This window comes from Rhinoderma darwinii, chromosome 11 (genome assembly GCF_050947455.1).
Source record: "Rhinoderma darwinii isolate aRhiDar2 chromosome 11, aRhiDar2.hap1, whole genome shotgun sequence".
Lineage (NCBI taxonomy): Eukaryota > Metazoa > Chordata > Amphibia > Anura > Rhinodermatidae > Rhinoderma > Rhinoderma darwinii.
This window is the reverse complement of record NC_134697.1, coordinates 27,142,573-27,164,044: the sequence shown is the minus strand read 5'-3', so window position 1 is coordinate 27,164,044 and position 21,472 is coordinate 27,142,573. Positions and strand designations below refer to the sequence as shown.

The following is a 21,472-nucleotide window of genomic DNA, read 5'->3' as shown; positions in this document are numbered from 1 at the left end:
GTCACTTTAATTCAATATTACTCAATATAAATAATGCAAAATATAGTTCAGTATGACCACATAGAGCTGAATGCATTTCCTTCTACTTTTCAGATGAACAAGCCACAGCAGAATACACTTACCCTTGCAGTACTGGTAAGCCCTCACTAAGTTATTTTACTGCTTCTAATTTATTAGTTGTCAATAAGCATGTCTTTAAAGTTAAACAAAATGAAAATTACTTTTTACATTTTGGGCCTCTAGAAGAGTCAATAGAGTGTTACGGTCTCCATGAAGTGATGGAGTACAGTCCCCTAACTCAGAGACAAGGGAGTGTCAAGGGGTTGCATACAAAGCCTTACTTATGTGTATAGTGTCTAGTGCTGCTATACTGTCTTATCTAGGTCTCCAGCAGTACCATAGAGCTGTCATCTTTCATTAAGTCCTGGACCTTCTAATGAAGAGATGACTCTGATGAATCTGTCCCAGTCTAAAGTGCAAATCCTTTCTTTAAACTGGATTTTATAAATGTAATTTTATGATGATCATTTTTTTTCTATTTGATATCAAACCCTTTTGGCACTGCTCAGAGATTTCAGTTACACAACATTCTAAATAAAGGGCAATGCCAATAAGTATTAGAAATAAAAGTCCCTGAGCAGTGCCAGCAGGTTTTGAACACTTTTTAGAGCTCTTACATTATAGAAATCAGTGCCTGTCCAGGATCAAACATTTTGCCAATGTGATCTCACATATGATATATCAGAAGATCATTTTTACTGGATTTTCCCTTTAAAGGGATCACTCGGTTCCAAATGCACAAGATGTATCACAGTAAGACTCAATCCCTTTAAATGTAGGATTTTCTTCTAAAGGTCTGGGGACAAATTAAAACTATATGCATTCACTTGGTGAAGACTGATTAAAAAATATAAATGTAATTTATAAACATGCCTGCATTTTAGTTTGCAAATGAAAAGTGTTGTGAATTTTCAGTGATATTTTGTAAAATATTGTGAGTTTATAGAGAATTTATTTAAGACACTATGGATTTTTATGTGAGTTGACAATTTTTTGACTATTTAAATCAACTATGATCGTTTATACAGTTACCAACAAATTATTAATTTTTATACACGGATCAGTCATAAAATTATAACCACTGACAGGTGAAGGTAATAACATTGATAATATCGTTACAATGGCACATGACAAGGGGTGGGATATATTAGGCAGCGTGTGAACAGTCAGTTCTTGAAGTTGATGTGTTGGAAGCAGCAAAATGGAGAAGTGTAAGGATCTCAGCGACTTTGACAAGGACCAAATTGTGATGGCTAGACGCCTGGGTCAAAGCATCGCCGAAACATCAGGCCTGGTGAGGTCTTCCCGGTATACAGGGGTTACTACCTAACAAAAGGGGTTGAAGGAAGGACAACCGATGACCTGGCGACAGGGTCATGGGTCCCCAAGGCGCACTGATGCTACTGGTTAGCGAAGGTTAGCCCATCTGGTCAGATCGCACAGAAGATCTACTGTAGCACAAATTGCTGTAAAAGTTACTACTGGCTATGATAGAAAGGTGTCCGAATACGCAGAGCATCGCAGCTTGGTGTGTATGGGGCCTGCGCAGCCGCATAGAACACAATTGTAGTCAGGTGGTTTTAATGTTATGGCTGATTGATGTATATATGGCACTGGTACATTCGGAATTTTTTTTTGAGTAATATATTAATTCCTGCAAAGATTCCAAACTAAATAGTTGTGAAATCCTCTCATGCGATGTTACTGCCAATCCACAATCATTGCGTGGGCTGTCCATTACCAAACACGCTAAGTAAACATTCATCCGGAATAGTCACGTTCTGTATATAACCTCTCTTTTTTTTCTGCTCTGGTTACAGATAACTCTATAAATACAAGATAAGACCTGACTGTTGTGTATACAGGATCTGCTTCTGAGAACTCTCGATGAGATCTGTCGCTCTGATAATAATAAAATACTAATAAACACATCTGACATATTCTGCCTATTGACTTATTGACTTCAATGCAGTTCTTGTTCTAGATATGGTCTTGGTGTGCACACTTTTTTAGGGGAAAATATTACTTAATAAAACAATATTTACCAAATTTTGCTCATTGCTAACTTCTGATTTATAGATATATGGTCATTTTTTCATTTTTGGGCGAAACTTTCATGTACTAGTCAAGAAATGGGGTGTATGGAGCAGGATCACGGGCTGAGCCCCCTCCATACAGTGCAGGTGTGAGCTGTGTACAGTATTGCAGTTCATTGTACTAATGAATGCATGTTCAAGTCTCCTAGAGGAACAAAATAAAAATGTTAAATAAAGTTTTTTGTAACATCTAAAAAAAATATTAAAAGTGAAAAAAAACATTTCCCTATGTATCCCCTGAGGTAATGTAAAAAACAAAAAACAAAAACATCATTGGTATCGCCAATTATATATTGGTATAATTAGTATATGTTCCCAAATGTCGAAACTATTACAATATAACTTCGTTTTCCCGCACTGGAAACGCCGCAAAAAAAAAATTAAATGGATAAAACATCAGAATTGCTGTTAATTTGGTCACTTTACCGCTCCCAAAAAAAGTTATAAAAAGTGATCCTAAAGTCTTATGCAAAATAGTACCAATAAACATAACAGCCTGTCCCACAAAAAACATGCCCTCACACAGCTACATTGACAATTTTTTTATAAACTATTTTTATTTTGTAAAAGTAGTAGAACATAAAAATATATATAAATAGAGGAATTGTGGGTTTTTTTTTTAATTTCACCTCACTAAATAATTTTTACAAGTTTCAGAGTACAGTACATGATACATTAAATGGTACCATTATAATCTCCAGCTGTTCCCGCAACAAAAAAACCCTCATATGGCTTTTGTCGATGTAAAACTAAAAAAGTTATGGCTTTTAGAACGCATAGAGGAAAAAACAAAAATAAAAAAGTTAAAATGGCTGGTGTTTAAAGGAGGTGTATCAGGATGACAACGCCTTTCTATACGCCCTATTAAGAAATATGGCTGTCAAAGAGAGGGTCTTCCACCCGTGACCCCCCTCCGTTAACCAGAATACAGGTTCTAGTAAATTGGACAATAGATTTTTACCTGTATTGGCCACTGCATGGCTGGTCACAGCTCTCTACAGCTGTTCACCGCGGGTTTCAGAAGCCGGACTAACGGGAATCAACTGTTTGCCGTGTCAACTTCTATTAAGAAAGGGGTTATCCAACAGGGTGAACGTCATAAAAAAAGGAAACAGGGCCAGAATCTTAGAGTGGGAGCTCTTCATAAAACATAACCTTTATTCAGATTAAAATACTCTAGGTAATTCTTTTGAATACAAATATCCCTGACACAACCAGGGTTGAATCAAATAAGCAATCCACAATAATCACCTGGAGTGTCCAGAAAATAATATTTAGATGGCGTGGTACCATACACCACCTATGGACAAATTCCAGGGATACAAGAAATTCTATCACAGAGAAATTAGCCTAATTTCTAAGCACCAAATATCGAATAAAGTAATCACAACACTGACACTTCATAACCATCCCAACGCGTTTCCTTAACCTAGTTGGTTCATCAGGGGACAATATTGGACAATTTGTGTAATTGATGTAATGACGGGGTAGGGAGACAGACAGGTGAGCCCTAATCTACCCGCCACTCAGTCCCTGCCTACTTGCACGGCCCATCCTAGGCGACGGCGTACAACTGGGCGACGGTCCCTACGCTCAATATGTGCACAACAGACAAACAGACAAGGGTACACAGAAGCTAAGGGAAATGGGGCAGTTGCCCACGGCAATACCGTGAGCAACAAGAGTAGTGAACAAGCCGAGTCAAACCAGGAGTGTACGAGGTACCAAACGCAGAGCAGGAGAGTAGTCAGTAAAGCAGGTTCAATATGAAGCAGAGGACAATAGTACAAGCAGCAGCAGAGCCAGGAAACAGGCAGAATCACAAGCAAAGGAGGAGCAGGAAATGAAGGTATAAATAGACAGAGGGCGAGAGCTAGCTCCGTCTGGCCAGGCTGTGATAGGCTCTCCCACTTCTCAGCCTCCCAGCCCGAGTGGTAGATGATCGAGTCACTCTATCAGACTTAGGAGCAGGTGCAGACTGATTAACCACGGGCGTCGACACAGAAGCTGTGTCTGGCAGATCCTTTACAATTGAAGACCAATAAATACATATGAAATAAATATTGGCTTGTATCAACACAATGCTAGATTACCACTCACGACTCCTGGGAGTAAAGATGACAATTGATCTAGGAAGGAACAGGTGGAGGAAGATGATGCATTTTACAAGACATTATACACAAATGTCTCATGGGACTATAATGTCATATGGGTTGAGCTACCAGCAAGTGCAGCAATTCCCAGCTCCCCAATAGTAAAAATAGAAACTCCAAACATCATATACTAAATACACGAGAAGAAGGAGTCGGAACTATTCAAGTATGAAGCACAAAATATCAAAAAATACAAATTTTATTGAGACATACAAAAATACATAATTAAAAACAGACTACAAACCCAATAACTGTATATCTCCAAAATAGGAGACAGTATGGAGCCACAAAACTACTTAAATTCATACAATTTGTGTATGTCACATTTAGTCACATTTAGTCGGGAAGATATCCCATAAGAAGTTACCAAAAAGGATATAATATACTTAGAAAACAAATCCCTAGAACCATATAATAGCGAAACACTTGTGTCCAAGCATAATTACAGCAAATTCCCAGTATACTATGTCTCCATGGACAATGATCGGGAGTACAGAGGTAGTGATTTGATTATAGTAGCAAGTAATTTAGACACACTCAGTGTCAATATCGTAACTAATTCAGAACAGGGACCAACAGTAAAGATGACCTATTTCAGACAATTGTCAAAAGTATACAGATGATCTGGTAACAACGTGACAAAAAATATTAGTCCTTGGTAAAACAAGCCCAGCAAGTACTAACCCATGTGGCTCCTCAGATTGTAACAGCTCCCAAGTGTGGAGAGAAACCCCAACGCGCGTTTCGCGTAGATTGCTTTTTCAAGGGGTGTTCTGAGTTGTACAAATTAAGCCTCTTACATACGATAGGTCGAGAAGTCAGCTGATTTATCAGGCCAATGGGAGCCTGAGCTTTAGCTCCCATCGCGCGTGCCGAGATGAGTCACCACACAATCACAACTCCGAGCCGCCGGAACCCGAACACGCATGCGCGGCTCCGGAAACCGCGCACGCGCAGACAGGCACAGCCAGTCACAAGAGCAAGGACTGCGGGCGACACACTCGACACGCACAGATGAGGACCAGAGCAGGTAGTAGGGAACAATGGGCAATCTCAAAAAAATTATATAGAGAGAGATGTTGTAAAGATCTATTAGCTTTCCCCCTTTCTTCCGAATATAGGCTGATTTCAAAAGGAAAAAACAGAGGTGTCATCCACCACATATATACAAGAGCTCTTATAGTGAAAGAATTCTCCTCCTGAATATAGAAAAGATCTGCATCTTTTTCGTCTGTAACTTCTAGCGATAATCCTACCAGACCTAAGCGAAATGATGAATTGATTAATCATCAAGAGATAACCTACCCGCGGAGAAACAGAGAGAGACAGGTGGCGAGACGAAAGGATGTTCCGTCATTTCAACAGGGGAAGAAACCCAAGAATGTATTAGAGGTGATTAACCCCTTAAGGACGCAGCCTAGTTTGGGCCTTAAGGCTCAGAGCCCATTTTTCAAATCTGACATATTTCACTTTATGTGGTAATAACGTCGGAATGCTTAAACCTATCCAAGCGATTCTGAGATTGTTTTCTCGTGACACTTTGGGCTTCATGTTCGTGGTAAAATTTGGTCGATATATTCAGTCTTTATTTGTGAAAAATTGCAAAATTTAGAGAAAATTTACAAAAAATAGCATTTTTCAGAATTTAAATGCATCTGCTTGAAAAACAGACGGTTATACCACCCAAAATAGTTACTAGTTCACATTTCCCATATGTCTACTTTAGATTGGCATCGTTTTTTGAACATTATTTTATTTTTCTTGGACGTTACAAGGTTTAGAACATAAACAGCAATTTCTCATATTCTTAAGAAAATTTCAAAAGCCTTTTTTTGAAGGTGCCAGTTCAGTTCTGAAGTGGATTTGAGGGGACTATGTGTTAGAAACCCCCATAAAACACCCCATTTTAAAAACTAGACCCCTCAAAGTATTCAAAACAGCATATAGAAAGTTTTTTAACCCTTCAGGCATTTCACAGGAATTAAAGCAAAGTGGAAATTAAATTTGCAAATTTCATTTTTTCTGCTGAATTTCAATTTTATTCAATTTTTTTTTAGTAACAGAGAAGGTTTTACCAGAGAAACACTACTAAATATGTATTGTCCAGATTCTGCAGTTTTTAGAAATGTCCCACATGTGGCCCTACTGCGCTCGTGGACTAAAACACAAGCCCTAGAAGCAAAGAAGCACCTAGTGCATTTTGAGGCCTCTTTTTTATTAGAATATATTTTAGGCAGCATGCCAGGTTTGAAGAGGCGTTGAGGTATCAAAACAATGGAAACCCACCAGAAGTGACCCCATTTTGGAAATTACACCCCTCAAGGAATTCATTTATGGTTTTTGTTATCATTTTGACCGCACAGTTTTTTCACAGCACCTATTTGAATTGGGCTGTGAAATGAAAAAAATGATATTTTTTCCAACAAAATGTCATTTTTGATCAAATTTTCTTATTTTCACAGGGAACAACATACCCCATTTTGTTGCCCAATTTGTCCTTAGTGCGGCAATACCCCATTTGTGGTGATAAACTGCCGTTTGGGCCCATGGGAGGGCTCAGAAGGAAAGGAGCGCTATGTGTTTGTTGGAGTCCAGATTTTGCTGGATTGGTTTTCGGGTGCCATGTCGCATTTGCAGAGCCCCAGAGGTATCAAAGCAATGGAAACCCACCAGAAGTGACCCCATTTTGGAAACTACACCCCTCAAGGAATTCATTTATGGTTTTTGTTATCATTTTGACCGCACAGGTTTTTCACAGCACCTATTTGAATTGGGCTGTGAAATGAAAAAAATTATATTTTTTCCAATAAGATGTCATTTTTGATCAAAATTTCTTATTTTCACAGGGAACAACATACCCCATTTTGTTGCCCAATTTGTCCTTAGTGCGGCAATACCCCATTTGTGGTGATAAACTGCCGTTTGGGCCCATGGGAGGGCTCAGACGGAAAGGAGCGCTATGTGTTTGTTGGAGTCCAGATTTTGCTGGATTGGTTTTCGGGTGCCATGTTGCATTTGCAGAGCCCCAGAGGTATCAAAGCAATGGAAACCCACCAGAAGTGACCCCATTTTGGAAACTACACCCCTCAAGGAATTCATTTATGGTTTTTGTTATCATTTTGACCGCACAGTTTTTTCACAGCACCTATTTGAATTGGGCTGTGAAATGAAAAAAATGATATTTTTTCCAATAAGATGTCATTTTTGATCAAAATTTCTTATTTTCACAAGGAACAACATACCCCATTTTGTTGCCCAATTTGTCCTTAGTGCGGCAATACCCCATTTGTGGTGATAAACTGCCCTTTGGGCCCATGGGAGGGCTCAGAAGGAAAGGACCACCATTTGGCCTACTGGAGCTTTTCTGGTGCTAAGTCATGTGTGCAGAAGCCCCTGAGGTACCAGTACAGTTGAAACCCCCGAGAAGTGACCCCATTTTAAAAACTACACCCCTTAAGACATTCATCTAGAGGTGTAGTGAGCATTTTGACCCCACAGGTACTGTGTAAAAGATAATGCGCAGCAGATGGTGCAGTGTGAGATTTGCAATTTTATATATGTATATGCCATTTCAGTGTCCAATATAGTGTGCCCAGCATGCGCCACCGGAGATATACACCCCTTAAATTGTAATGTGGGTTCTCCTGGGTACGACAATACCCTACATGTGGCTGTTATCAGCTGCCTGGGCATACGGCAGGGCTCAGAAGGGAAAGATGAGGGGGGTAAGCTGTGCGGAGTGCATCAGGGTAAATTGAAAATCAAGGGATGTATGATACATTTTAAAACAATCTTTTATACAGAGCCCTGGTTTTTCGGGACACGTGTCACATTGGTATATTGTGTTCTTCCTTATCCCCCTCTTATAGCAGACTCTGCACCTCTTTTGACTCTTTCCCTTTCCACCGGTTTGGGGACCTTCTCCTGGAAAGTGTTGCCCTGGTACGATGCGCCCCCCCTTCCTGGTCCCTAAAGATTAGATCTTGAAATTCCAGGAAAGTTCCCCTCTGGCCTGCACATCGACGTAGCACATACGCATTGTACAAAGCCATCTGTATGATGTGCCCGGCCAGCTTCTTATACCTCACCGCATGGCGCTGTAGGGCTTCAGGACTTGATTTGACAAGTCCATCCCTCCCATGTACCTATTGTAGTCCAGGATGCAGTCCGGTTTGGGGGTGGCCTTTCCTTCATATATCCTAAACCTGTAGGTATACCCTGATGCACTCTCGCAGCTTATACATCTTCACGCCATACCTTGCCCTCTTACCTGGCAGGTACTGGCGGAATTGAACCCTCCCTTTAAAATGTACCAGGGACTCATCAATAGAAAAACACTTCTCGGGGGTGTATGCTTGGGAAAACCGGGCACTGGAACGGTCTAATAGGGGTCTCCGTTTATACAAACGGTCAAAACTGGGGTCATCTCGGAGTGGGCACGGCTCATTATCAGTATAATGTAAGAAGCGAAGTATTGCCTCATTTATTTATTTTTTTAGGTTCCAGTTCATTTCTGAAGTTGCTTTGAGGGGCCCATATATTAGAAACCCCTATCAAACACCCCATTTTAGAAACTAGACCCCTCAAAGTATTCACAACAGCATTTAGAAAGTTTATGAACCCTTTAGGTGTTTCACAGAAATTTAGAGCAAAGTAGAGGTGAAATTTACTCTTTTTATACCATTTTTTTTATAACACAAAAGGATTTATCAGAGAAACGCAACTCAATACTTATTGCCCAGATTCTGCAGTTTAGAGAAATATCCCACATGTGGCCCTCGGGCGGTAATGGACTGAAGCACCGGCCTCCGAAGCAAAGGAGCACCTAGCGGATTTTGAGCCCTCTTTTTTATTAGGCACCATGTCCGGTTTGAAGAGGTCTTGTGGTGCCAAAACATTGGAAACCCCCCAAAAGTGACCCCAATTTGGAAACTAGACCCCTTGAGGAATCCATTGTAGTTTTCATGGGGTGCATGCGGCTTTTTGATCAGTTTTTATTCCATTTTTAGGTGGCGTGGTGACTAATAAACAGCAATTCTACTATTGTTTTTGTATACTTTTTTTTTTACAGCGTTCACCGTGCGCTATAAATGATATATTAACTTTATTCTGCGGGGCGATACGATCACGGCGATACCAGATGTTTATAGTTTTTTTTTATGTCTTATGGCGTTTGCACAATAAAATACGTTTTGTAAACAATCATTCACTTTTTGTGTTACCTTATTCTAAGAGCCATAACGTTTTTATTTTTCAATCAATAAAGCCGTGCGAGGACTTATTTTTTGCGTAACGAACTGTATTTTCCATCAGTACCATTTTTAGGTACATGCGACTTTTTGATCTCTTTTTATTCCATTTTTTGGGAGGTGAAGTGACCAAACAATTGTGATTGTGGTACGGTTTATTAATATATTTTTTTACGGCGTTCACCGTGCGGGATAAATAACAAAATAATTTTGTAGTTCAGGCCGTTACGGACGCGGCGATACCAATTATGTATAGTTTATTTGTTTGTTTATAGATTTTTATTAATAATAAAGGCCTGATAAGGGAAAAAGTGGGACTTTTACTTTTATTACTTTTAAAACTTTTATTTTCTTATTTTTACACATCTTTTTTTAACTTTTTTTTTACTTTATTACTTTGTCCCACTAGGGGACATGAGGGCAGGAGGCCCTGATCGCTATTCTAATACACTGCACTACATGCGTAGTGCAGTGTATTAGAACTGTCAGCTACTCACTGACAGCAAGCATAGTGGGTCCTGACGTTGTCAGGACCCACTAGGCTTCCGTCTATGGCATAGCCGGACGCCATTGTTTGGTGTCCGGTTGCCATAGTCACCATCGCCGGCCGCTATCGCGTAGCAGGCCGGCGATGGCAGCTTAACCCCTAAAAAGCCGCGATCTCTATAGAACGCGACTTTTAAGGGGTTAATCAGCGGGGACACAGCGATCGGTCCCCGCTGTAGGAGCTGTGACAGCTGCTGAACAAGACAGCAGCGTCACAGCTCCTGTATGTGTCGGGAGGACGGCCGAAACGGCCGTTACTCCCGAGACGTACTATTACGGCATGGAGCGCGAACGATACAGCTGCCATGACGTAATAGTACGTCAAGGAGCGGGAAGGGGTTAATTTATCTGAACATTCCCTCTCAGAGATACAATATGAGGTGCTTGGGAAGGGACTAACTTTCTCCCCCAGTAATCCTTTCAACTTTTTTACAGCTATGAAGGACCTATACCTGTTCTCAAGAAAATTAATTTTGAAAAAATTACATAGTAGATCTGGAGTAGATATGGGACTAAATAGCGTGTTGGAAAGAGAAGCTTTAAAAGCCCTTGAGGACCTCTTACAGGAACAAATTTGCACAGACCAAGGTAGGTTTCCAAAATCGGTTATACCCAGATCACAGAGGTTCCCACCCTTGTCCATTTGTCCGCAGGTGGAAATTTTCACCAAGATGGTAATAAATGATTTTAAAACCATTTCGTCAAATAGGAAAAATGATAATTTAACTAAAAAACAACGTGATGCATTAAATGAATTGAAAAGTTACGAAGATGTAGTATATAAAGCGGCGGACAAGGGTGGGAACATCGTGATCTGGCCTACCGAGAAGTACGAAAAGGAAGCCTTTAGGCAGTTAAGAGATAAAAAGACCTATCAAAAATTAACCCATAACCCTGTTATCAGTTTTTCAGCTGAATTATTTAAAATTCTAACTTTGGCCCATGATAAAGGCATAATCCCAAAAAATGTTTTGTCTGGTCTAATGACCCAGTATCCTAGAATACCAACATTATACTTTCTCCCCAAAGTTCACAAAAATATGACAGACCCCCCGGGACGTCCGATAGTGTCTGGGATAGGTGGACTCTGCGATCCCATCTGCAGGTTCATCGATCACTATTTAAAATCATCGGTAGAATGTCTACCGTCTTACGTTAGGGACACTACGGATGTCCTTAAAAGGATTGATGGTGTCAGTCTTGATGCTGACATGATTCTGGTGACAGCTGACATCGAGTCACTGTACACCAGCATACGACATGCTGATGGTCTGCAAGCTGTGCGTTTCTTCTTGGGGATGAGCAGTTGGGACGGCCTCATGTGTCGACTGGTTGTGGAACTTTTGGAATACATCCTTACACATAACTTTTTTGTTTTTAAGGATGTGTTCTACCTGCAAAAGCAAGGCGCTGCCATGGGGGCGGCGTGTGCGCCGTCATACGCAAACCTGTTTCTCGGTCTCTGGGAGAGGCAGGTTTTCCATGGTGGCGGCGCTCTCGCCGTCGACCATGTGCAGTGCTGGATGAGATACATTGATGACGTCCTGTTTATCTGGCAGGGGACAGAAGTACAGCTGATACAATTTATGCAGGATCTTAACAAGAACGATTTAAATATTAAGCTCACCTATGTGTTTGATAAGCGCAGAGTGGAGTTTTTGGATATTTTGATAGAGGCGGATGAGACTGGTCATCTACAGACTGATGTCTTCAGGAAGAAGACTTCTGTGAACGCCTTGCTTCATGCGACTTCTGCCCACAGCCAGTCGACGATTGACGCCGTCCCTACTGGTCAGTTTCTGAGAATGAGACGCATTTGTTCATCAAATGTGAACTTTGAGAGGCAGTCTAGCGACTTACGTGAGAGATTTCTGGATAGGGGGTACAGCCGGAGAAGTATCAAAAGGGGATATAGACGGGCACAACTGACGAGTCGGAATTCAATCCTGCATCCTGTGGGGCCAAATCCAAAAAAAAGTGATCAAAATAATACTCGGTACATTACCACATATAACAACCAATGGCATATGGTAAGATCTATTTTGGACAAACATTGGCCAATCTTGCATTTGGAACCCGCTTTTGCGGGGAATTTATCTTTAAGACCTCAGATGACAGCTCGAAGGAGCATGAATATTAAGGACATGTTAGTTAAGAGCCATTATATACCAACACAGCAAAATCCGTTTTCATCAAGCAGTCCCAGATTGGGCTGTTACCCTTGTGGTAACTGCCTATCATGTGCGAATATGGCTCGGACAACACATTTTGCGTCAATGATAGAAAATAGGGTTTTTGATATACGACACTACATCTCTTGCAGCACAGTGAACGTAATTTATTACGCAACCTGTGGCTGCCAGAAAGTATATGTTGGCCTGACCTCAAGACAACTGAGGATCAGGATAAGAGAACATGTGCGTGACATAATGGCTGCCAAGGATATTGAGGATATCACACTCCTTAAGACCATTCCCAGACACTTCAAGATGCACCATGCCTGTGACCCAAAATCTTTTAAGGCATGGGGCATTGATAGAGTGTTCTGTGGTATTAGAGGTGGGGATTCTAAAAAATTGCTGGCTCAGAGGGAATGTAAGTGGATTATCACCCTTGGTACTATGGCCCCTGTTGGATTGAACGAAACACTAAGCTTTGCCTCTTTCCTTTAGAAAATTTGTTGTCTGCCATTGATTTTTAAACTTTTTATTCTGTATATCTATTAATTTATGTTTTTGTTCTGTTTAGTTCGTTACTTTATTCCTCCATACCTGAGCTCTTTTTGAGTTATTCGTGGCCGATGGGATGGAACATTATGAGCTGGATCTGTTTGGAGAGAATTCTTTCACTTCCTGATATTTTGGAATATGATGGGATTTCATTGGAACACATTCACATGCTGCTCCCTTTTTTTTTCACTATTGTATTAACACTTAAGAGTCTATGCTTAAATTATATTATGGATTCTGAAATTTATTTTTGTGATAGTTTATTTATTATTTTTGTATTTGTTGAAATCCATATTAATTGTTTATAATTATCTTATATTCATTATGGTAAATCACATTGTTGTGTTTGGATGTCCGGGTGGAATGCACACTTGGAAAAAGGTTTTTTCCTTGTTGGCATTCTCCATGAACATCTAACATCAATAATACTTTTGTTCACTTTACTATTGTTGTCTTTTTCTGCATTTCATTATTGTTGTATTATTCAGCATCTTATTATTATTTTGTGTCACTTTTTATCATCAGATATATAGATTGTTTATTATGAGTCACAATCTGGTATGTTTTTGTATTTGATTTGTTTGTTGTTAAATTACCCTACATTTATATGTGTGGGGTTCTTTTCTATATTCAGGAGGAGAATTCTTTCACTATAAGAGCTCTTGTATATATGTGGTGGATGACACCTCTGTTTTTTCCTTTTGAAATCAGCCTATATTCGGAAGAAAGGGGGAAAGCTAATAGATCTTTACAACATCTCTCTCTATATAATTTTTTTGAGATTGCCCATTGTTCCCTACTACCTGCTCTGGTCCTCATCTGTGCGTGTCGAGTGTGTCGCCCGCAGTCCTTGCTCTTGTGACTGGCTGTGCCTGTCTGCGCGTGCGCGGTTTCCGGAGCCGCGCATGCGTGTTCGGGTTCCGGCGGCTCGGAGTTGTGATTGTGTGGTGACTCATCTCGGCACGCGCGATGGGAGCTAAAGCTCAGGCTCCCATTGGCCTGATAAATCAGCTGACTTCTCGACCTATCGTATGTAAGAGGCTTAATTTGTACAACTCAGAACACCCCTTGAAAAAGCAATCTACGCGAAACGCGCGTTGGGGTTTCTCTCCACACTTGGGAGCTGTTACAATCTGAGGAGCCACATGGGTTAGTACTTGCTGGGCTTGTTTTACCAAGGACTAATATTTTTTGTCACGTTGTTACCAGATCATCTGTATACTTTTGACAATTGTCTGAAATAGGTCATCTTTACTGTTGGTCCCTGTTCTGAATTAGTTACGATATTGACACTGAGTGTGTCTAAATTACTTGCTACTATAATCAAATCACTACCTCTGTACTCCCGATCATTGTCCATGGAGACATAGTATACTGGGAATTTGCTGTAATTATGCTTGGACACAAGTGTTTCGCTATTATATGGTTCTAGGGATTTGTTTTCTAAGTATATTATATCCTTTTTGGTAACTTCTTATGGGATATCTTCCCGACTAAATGTGACTAAATGTGACATACACAAATTGTATGAATTTAAGTAGTTTTGTGGCTCCATACTGTCTCCTATTTTGGAGATATACAGTTATTGGGTTTGTAGTCTGTTTTTAATTATGTATTTTTGTATGTCTCAATAAAATTTGTATTTTTTGATATTTTGTGCTTCATACTTGAATAGTTCCGACTCCTTCTTCTCGTGTATTTAGTATTTTACAAGACATGCTGGGTTGTAGAAGCTGTAGATGGAGGCTTGGCATTCCACATGGTCTGTGATGACTTCCTGGGGTGGTGCCAACTAGGTTGGGGAAACATGTTGGGGCGGTTATGAAGTGTCAGTGTTATTTTATGTGATATTTGGTGCTTAGAAATTACACTAATTGTGTGTGCTAGAATTTTTTGTATCCCTGGAGTTTGTCCATAGGTGGTGTATGATACCACGCCATCTAGATATCATTTTCTGGATACTCCAGGTGATTATTGTGCATTGCTTATTTGATTCAAACCTGGTTGTGTCAGGGGTATTTGTATTCAAAAGAATTACCTAGAGCATTTTATTCTGAATAATGAATAAAGGTTATGTTTTATGAAGAGCTCCCACTCTGTGATACTACTTGTTTTTTTGAGGAACCCACATATTGATTTCAGTGATAATAAATAAATATAAATATATCGGAATCTTGTTTTTCTTGTGCATTCCCAATAAAAAATAAAAATCCCAAATAAAGTAATAAAAGTTAATCAAAAATCCTACATTATGTAGCCCAAAATGATACCAACGAAAACTATCGCTCATCCCACAAAGAATAAAGCTAAGTGGGCAGTAAAAAACAAACAAAAAAAAACCTTCTGATAAAGTGACATAAAAACAAATGGTTTTAAAATAAAACTGTTTTTATTGCACAAAAGTAGTAAAATATAAAGATCGATATAAAATTAGTATTGCCGTATTTATAAAGACCCACAGAAGAAAGTTAACATGTAATTTGTACTTCATGGTGAACTTTGTAAAAGCAAAACCCCAAAATCATTAACAAAATTGCTGCTTTTTTTCTGTACCCTCCAAAAAAAAAATGAATAACAGTTTTTCAATACATTATATGTACCCCAAAATGATGGCATTAAAAAATCCAACTCATATAAAAAAAAAAAAAGCACTCTTAAGGCTACGCCGATGTAAAAATTAAACCGTTTTGGCTTTCAGTACATAGTAATGAAAAAAACAAAAACATTTGCTACATCCGGGGTTAGTGTTAATCCCATTTTAGGCATTTATGGCATATCCAGCTGGTTGACACTGGCCGTTAGATAACTAATGGTAAATGCATAGGTGTGAAATCGTATGCTTTCTACACTTACTTTGCAGGGAACATAGCACTTTCCTTGTATTTTTCCTTCTATGCCCAGGTGCATTCCATCATATACCTGGTAGCAGTGGCTCTGACCTTGGACAATATTTATTTTTCACAGCCCATTGATTCAACTTGGCAACAAAGTGACACCAAACCAACAAATCCAGGGGCAGGACTTTCATTTTTTTACAGAAGGATTAAAAAATTAATAAATAACTATTTCGCAATAGGCCAGCAGAGGATGGTGGGAACCCCCTGTGTTGCCAACAGATTTGGTGTAGGACTAATCTGGGGAGTGGAGTCTAAGGGACTCCTAGGTGTTTGCTCTTTAACCTTTGTACGGAAATGTGACCTTGGTTGCTAGTTATCCCAAGGTTGATGCCCCCAGAATAGTCTCCATTGGCAGCCGTTGATGTGAACACAATACCACAGCAAGCAGGCAATAGACACGATCAGGAATAGTAGAAGTCAGGGCAAGCAGCAGATGTTCACTCAGGGTTAGACAGGCAGAAGGTCAGGGCAGGCGGCAGACAAGACATGGTCAAATTCAGAAAAAGTCGGGAACAGTAATCCAATAACTATTTCAAGTACAAGCGTGGTAGTACCAAGTTGATCAGGCCCAGAGCAGAAGGGAGGGTACCTTTTGTTGTTACCTGGTAAAGCTGGATGTAGTGGCGGATGCTGGCCCTTTAAGAGAGGAGAAGTCAGTGCTTACATGCTAAAGCTACATATTCCTACTACACCAGCACAACCTCTTGTAACAATTTGTATATTTTTTCAGTAGATACTGTGATCAGTAGAACTTTGTATAGAACATATTATTGTGTAATGTTCTGCTCAATGATTTGGCTGTTGCTCCCTTACAAATCATTTACTGTGCTTCCCTTTCAACTACTTGTGGTAATTAAAAGGTTTGTCCACATTTTACAACCACATTTTGCTAGCAGGATCCCCCTGAAAATAAGATGCTAACAGGTTGTCATGCTGCTGGGACCCCGATTGATCAGTAATCTCCAAAAGGAACAAGTCAACATGTGTTCAATTTCCCTGTAGCGCCACCACAGGGGAAATTAAGAATTGCATGGGGCACATTGAATTCAATGGGTCCTCCATGTACTCTAGGGACAAATGAATAGATTGTATTGCTAGGTTCAGCCTTTGTCTAAAATATGGAAACATCAATCCCATGACTGTGAATGAAAAAAAATCCTTTGTTTACTTATGACCAAATTCTTCACTATTCCACCCACCACAAACCTTGAAGAGGTCAACAAATATTTGAAATGTTTTGGCATATGTCTAGTCCGTGTGCAGAAAATTGGATTTTGGACTTAGTTTTATTCACCAAGGAAAGAAGAGTAACTGACAGTATTTTGTGGACAATGCTGTCGCTCACATGTTTGACGGGGCTGTTGTTAATCCTTATTTTCTATGGATTCTGCGATGCTGACATGTGAGTATTGCACTACCAGTACGTAGATACCTATATTTTGTTGGGGATCATTGGGTGAAACTTTTGATATTCCTGCTTTTTGAAGCTCAGTGTATAAATGTCTGGGGTTTTTTTCTTCAATTTAGCAGGGAACCACAAAAACTTCCAATCATTGAAAAAAATTCTGGATTCCTTGTTCACAGATGTAGCAGAGATAAATTATCAAAGCAGCTGTTTTCTAAATATCCAGACTGTTTGGAATTATACTGACCAGATGCTTTTTTAGTCATGTTCTGCACGTGGTGGTTAAACGGCCCTAACATTTTTACTTTTTGAGCTATCCAAGAAATGTTTGCATTGTTTTTTAAGGTGTTGTACTAATTGCTCCGTTTTGTTTTCATTGTTTTGATACAGAGCATGCATAGTTTCTGATCAGCAAAGATATATATATACATATATATATATATATATATATATATATATATATATATATATATATATCTGCATATATATATATATATATATATATATATATATATATATATATATATATATATATATATATATATATATATATAAAACAGCCCTCTACTGCGCACATACTAACAGCAGAAAATACTACAGCACCTCATTGTGTAGATTGCCTAAATTTTTTTAGGGAAAACATTTAGAGACGGTAATGTGCTCACCTTATCGTTGTGCAATCACAAAAATTCTAAAAGCGACCCTAACTGGGTGGTAAAGCATATTCATCAAAAATTTTACAAATTGCCTGAATTTTCCACCACACCGACTAATTGAAAACGTAAGAAATTTTATTTTGTAAATTTAAAATTCAATAAGATTCCCTACACCATACAAGTATTAATAAAATTTAAATAGGTAGGGTTAGCTAATTTAAATGAATACCTGTACGGTGTAGGGAATCTTTTTGAATTTTACATTTACTAGATAAATGTTGTACAATCATAGGCACAACGCTGGTAATCGCATGTAACGTTAAATAATGTCAGCTGCTTTCCTTCGATAGTGAGCAGTGCACCATCACTGAATAAACAGTCACATATCCAGAGCCAGTGGCGTAACTACCGCCGTAGCAGCAGTAGCGGCTGCTACGGGGCCCGCGGCATGAGGGGGCCCGTGTCGCCCGCCGGCACGGGCCCCCACCATGGCCGGAGGCTCCGCTAGCAGCCGCTATGGCTGCTACAGCGGGACGCCACTGAACAGTACGGCAGAGCAGGGAGGTATCTCCCTGCTCTGCCATTAAGCAAAAGACATGTATCCCCTATCCACAGGACAGGGGATACATGTGTGATCGCTGGCAGCGATAGGGAGAACAGGGGACTAAAAGTCCCCTGAAGTTCTCCATCACAAACCTCGGACATCCGGGGTCTGTGTCGGCAGCTCCGTAGAAATGAATGGAACGCCGGTGCCGCTTGTGCGCATGCGTGACCAGCGCTCCATTCATTTCTACAGAGCTGCGCAGACGCCGGAAGTCAGAGGTTAGTCATGGAGAACTTCAGGGGACTTTCGGTCCCCCGTTCTCCCTATCGCTGCCAGCGATCACACATGTATCCCCTCTCCTGTGGATAGGGGATACATGTCTTTTATTAGGACACACTGTAGGTCGCATTTTTTTAGGAGGGGGGATGCTGTATGGCGTTCCCTACAGGGGGGGGACGCTGTATGGCGTTCCCTACAGGGGGGGGGACGCTGTATGGCGTTCCCTACAGGGGGGGGGACGCTGTATGGCGTTCCCTACAGGGGGGGGACGCTGTATGGCGTTCCCTACAGGGGGGGGACGCTGTATGGCGTTCCCTACAGGGGGGGGACGCTGTATGGCGTTCCCTACAGGGGGGGGGGACGCTGTATGGCGTTCCCTACAGGGGGGGGGACGCTGTATGGCGTTCCCTACAGGGGGGGGGACGCTGTATGGCGTTCCCTACAGGGGGGGGACGCTGTATGGCGTTCCCTACAGGGGGGGGACGCTGTATGGCGTTCCCTACAGGGGGGCTGTATGGCGTTCCCTACAGGGGGGCTGTATGGCGTTCCCTACAGACCCCCCCTGTAGGGAACGCCATACAGACTCCCTGTAGGTAACGCCATACAGTCCCCCCTGTAGATAACGCCAGACAGCCCCCTCTGTAGGGAACGACATACAGCCCCCCCGTAGATAACGCCATACAGTCCCCCCTCTAGATAACGCCATACAGCCCCCTCTGTAGATAGCGCCATAGAGTTCCCCCTGTAGATAACGCCATACAGCCCCCCTGTAGATAGCGCCATACAGCCCCCCTGTAGATAGCGCCATACAGTCCCCCTGTAGATAGCGCCATACAGGTCCCCCTGTAGATAACGCCATACAGCCCCCTCTGTAGATAGCGCCATAGAGTTCCCCCTGTAGATAACGCCATACAGCCCCCCTGTAGATAACACCATACAGACCCCTCTGTAGATAGCGCCATACAGCCCCCCCTGTAGATAGCGCCATACAGGCCCCCTGTAGATAGCGCCATACAGCCCCTCTGTAGATAGCGCCATACAGCCCCCCTGTAGATAGCGCCATACAGCCCCTCTGTAGATAGCGCCATACAGCCCCCCCTGTAGATAGCGCCATACAGGCCCCCCTGTAGATAGCGCCATACAGTCCCCCCTCTAGATAACGCCATACAGCCCCCTCTGTAGATAGCGCCATAGAGTTCCCCCTGTAGATAGCGCCATACAGCCCCCCTGTAGATAACGCCATACAGTCCCCCCTCTAGATAACGCCATACAGCCCCCTCTGTAGATAGCGCCATAGAGTTCCCCCTGTAGATAGCGCCATACAGCCCCCCTGTAGATAGCGCCATACAGCCCCCCTGTAGATAACGCCATACAGTCCCCCCTCTAGATAACGCCATACAGCCCCCCTGTAGATAGCGCCATACAGCCCCCCTGTAGATAACGCCATACAGTCCCCCCTCTGTAGATAGCGCCATACAGCCCCCTCTGTAGATAGCGCCATACAGCCCCCCTGTAGATAGCGCCATACAGCCCCCCCTGTAGATAGCGCCATACAGGCCCCCCTGTAGATAACACCATACAGCCCCCCCATGTAGATAGCGCCATACAACCCCCCCATGTAGATAGCGCCATACAGCCCCCCCTGTAGATAGCGCCATACAGGCCCCCCTGTAGATAACACCATACAGCCCCCCCATGTAGATAGCGCCATACAGCCCCCCCATTTAGATAGCGCCATACAGCCCCCCCTGTAGATAGCGCCATACAGCCCCCCTGTAGATAGCGCCATACAGCCCTCCCTGTAGGGAACGCCATACAGTCCCCCCTGTAGGGAACGCCATACAGTCCCCCCTGTAGGGAACGCCATACAGTCCCCCCGTAGATAACGCCATACAGTCCCCCCGTGGATAACGCCATACAGCCCCCTCTGTAGATATCTACAAAGGGCTGTATGGCGTTATCTACAGAGGGGGCTGTATGGCGTTATCTACAGAGAGGGCTGTATGGCGTTCCCTACAGGGGGGGGGACGCTGTATGGCGTTCCCTACAGGGGGGGGGACGCTGTATGGCGTTCCCTACAGGGGGGGGACGCTGTATGGCGTTCCCTACAGGGGGGGGACGCTGTATGGCGTTCCCTACAGGGGGGGGACGCTGTATGGCGTTCCCTACAGGGGGGGGGACGCTGTATGGCGTTCCCTACAGGGGGGGGGACGCTGTATGGCGTTCCCTACAGGGGGGGGACGCTGTATGGCGTTCCCTACAGGGGGGGGACGCTGTATGGCGTTCCCTACAGGGGGGCTGTATGGCGTTCCCTACAGGGGGGCTGTATGGCGTTCCCTACAGACCCCCCCTGTAGGGAACGCCATACAGACTCCCTGTAGGTAACGCCATACAGTCCCCCCTGTAGATAACGCCAGACAGCCCCCTCTGTAGGGAACGACATACAGCCCCCCCGTAGATAACGCCATACAGTCCCCCCTCTAGATAACGCCATACAGCCCCCTCTGTAGATAGCGCCATAGAGTTCCCCCTGTAGATAACGCCATACAGCCCCCCTGTAGATAGCGCCATACAGCCCCCCTGTAGATAGCGCCATACAGTCCCCCTGTAGATAGCGCCATACAGGCCCCCCTGTAGATAACGCCATACAGCCCCCTCTGTAGATAGCGCCATAGAGTTCCCCCTGTAGATAACGCCATACAGCCCCCCTGTAGATAACACCATACAGACCCCTCTGTAGATAGCGCCATACAGCCCCCCCTGTAGATAGCGCCATACAGGCCCCCTGTAGATAGCGCCATACAGCCCCTCTGTAGATAGCGCCATACAGCCCCCCTGTAGATAGCGCCATACAGCCC

General features: G+C 42.4%; 1 protein-coding gene across 1 annotated transcript in view; it reads left to right on the top strand.

Moving 5' to 3' along the window:
- Positions 1–21,472, top strand: part of LOC142662932 (uncharacterized) — a 130,310-nt gene that overhangs the window by 63,594 nt on the left and 45,244 nt on the right. Inside the window, exons 35-37 of the mRNA XM_075841226.1 lie at positions 94–135; positions 10,540–11,384; positions 11,664–11,986. Of these exons, the coding sequence (XP_075697341.1) occupies positions 94–135; positions 10,540–11,384; positions 11,664–11,986 (1,210 nt within the window). The remainder of the gene's footprint in view (positions 1–93; positions 136–10,539; positions 11,385–11,663; positions 11,987–21,472) is intronic.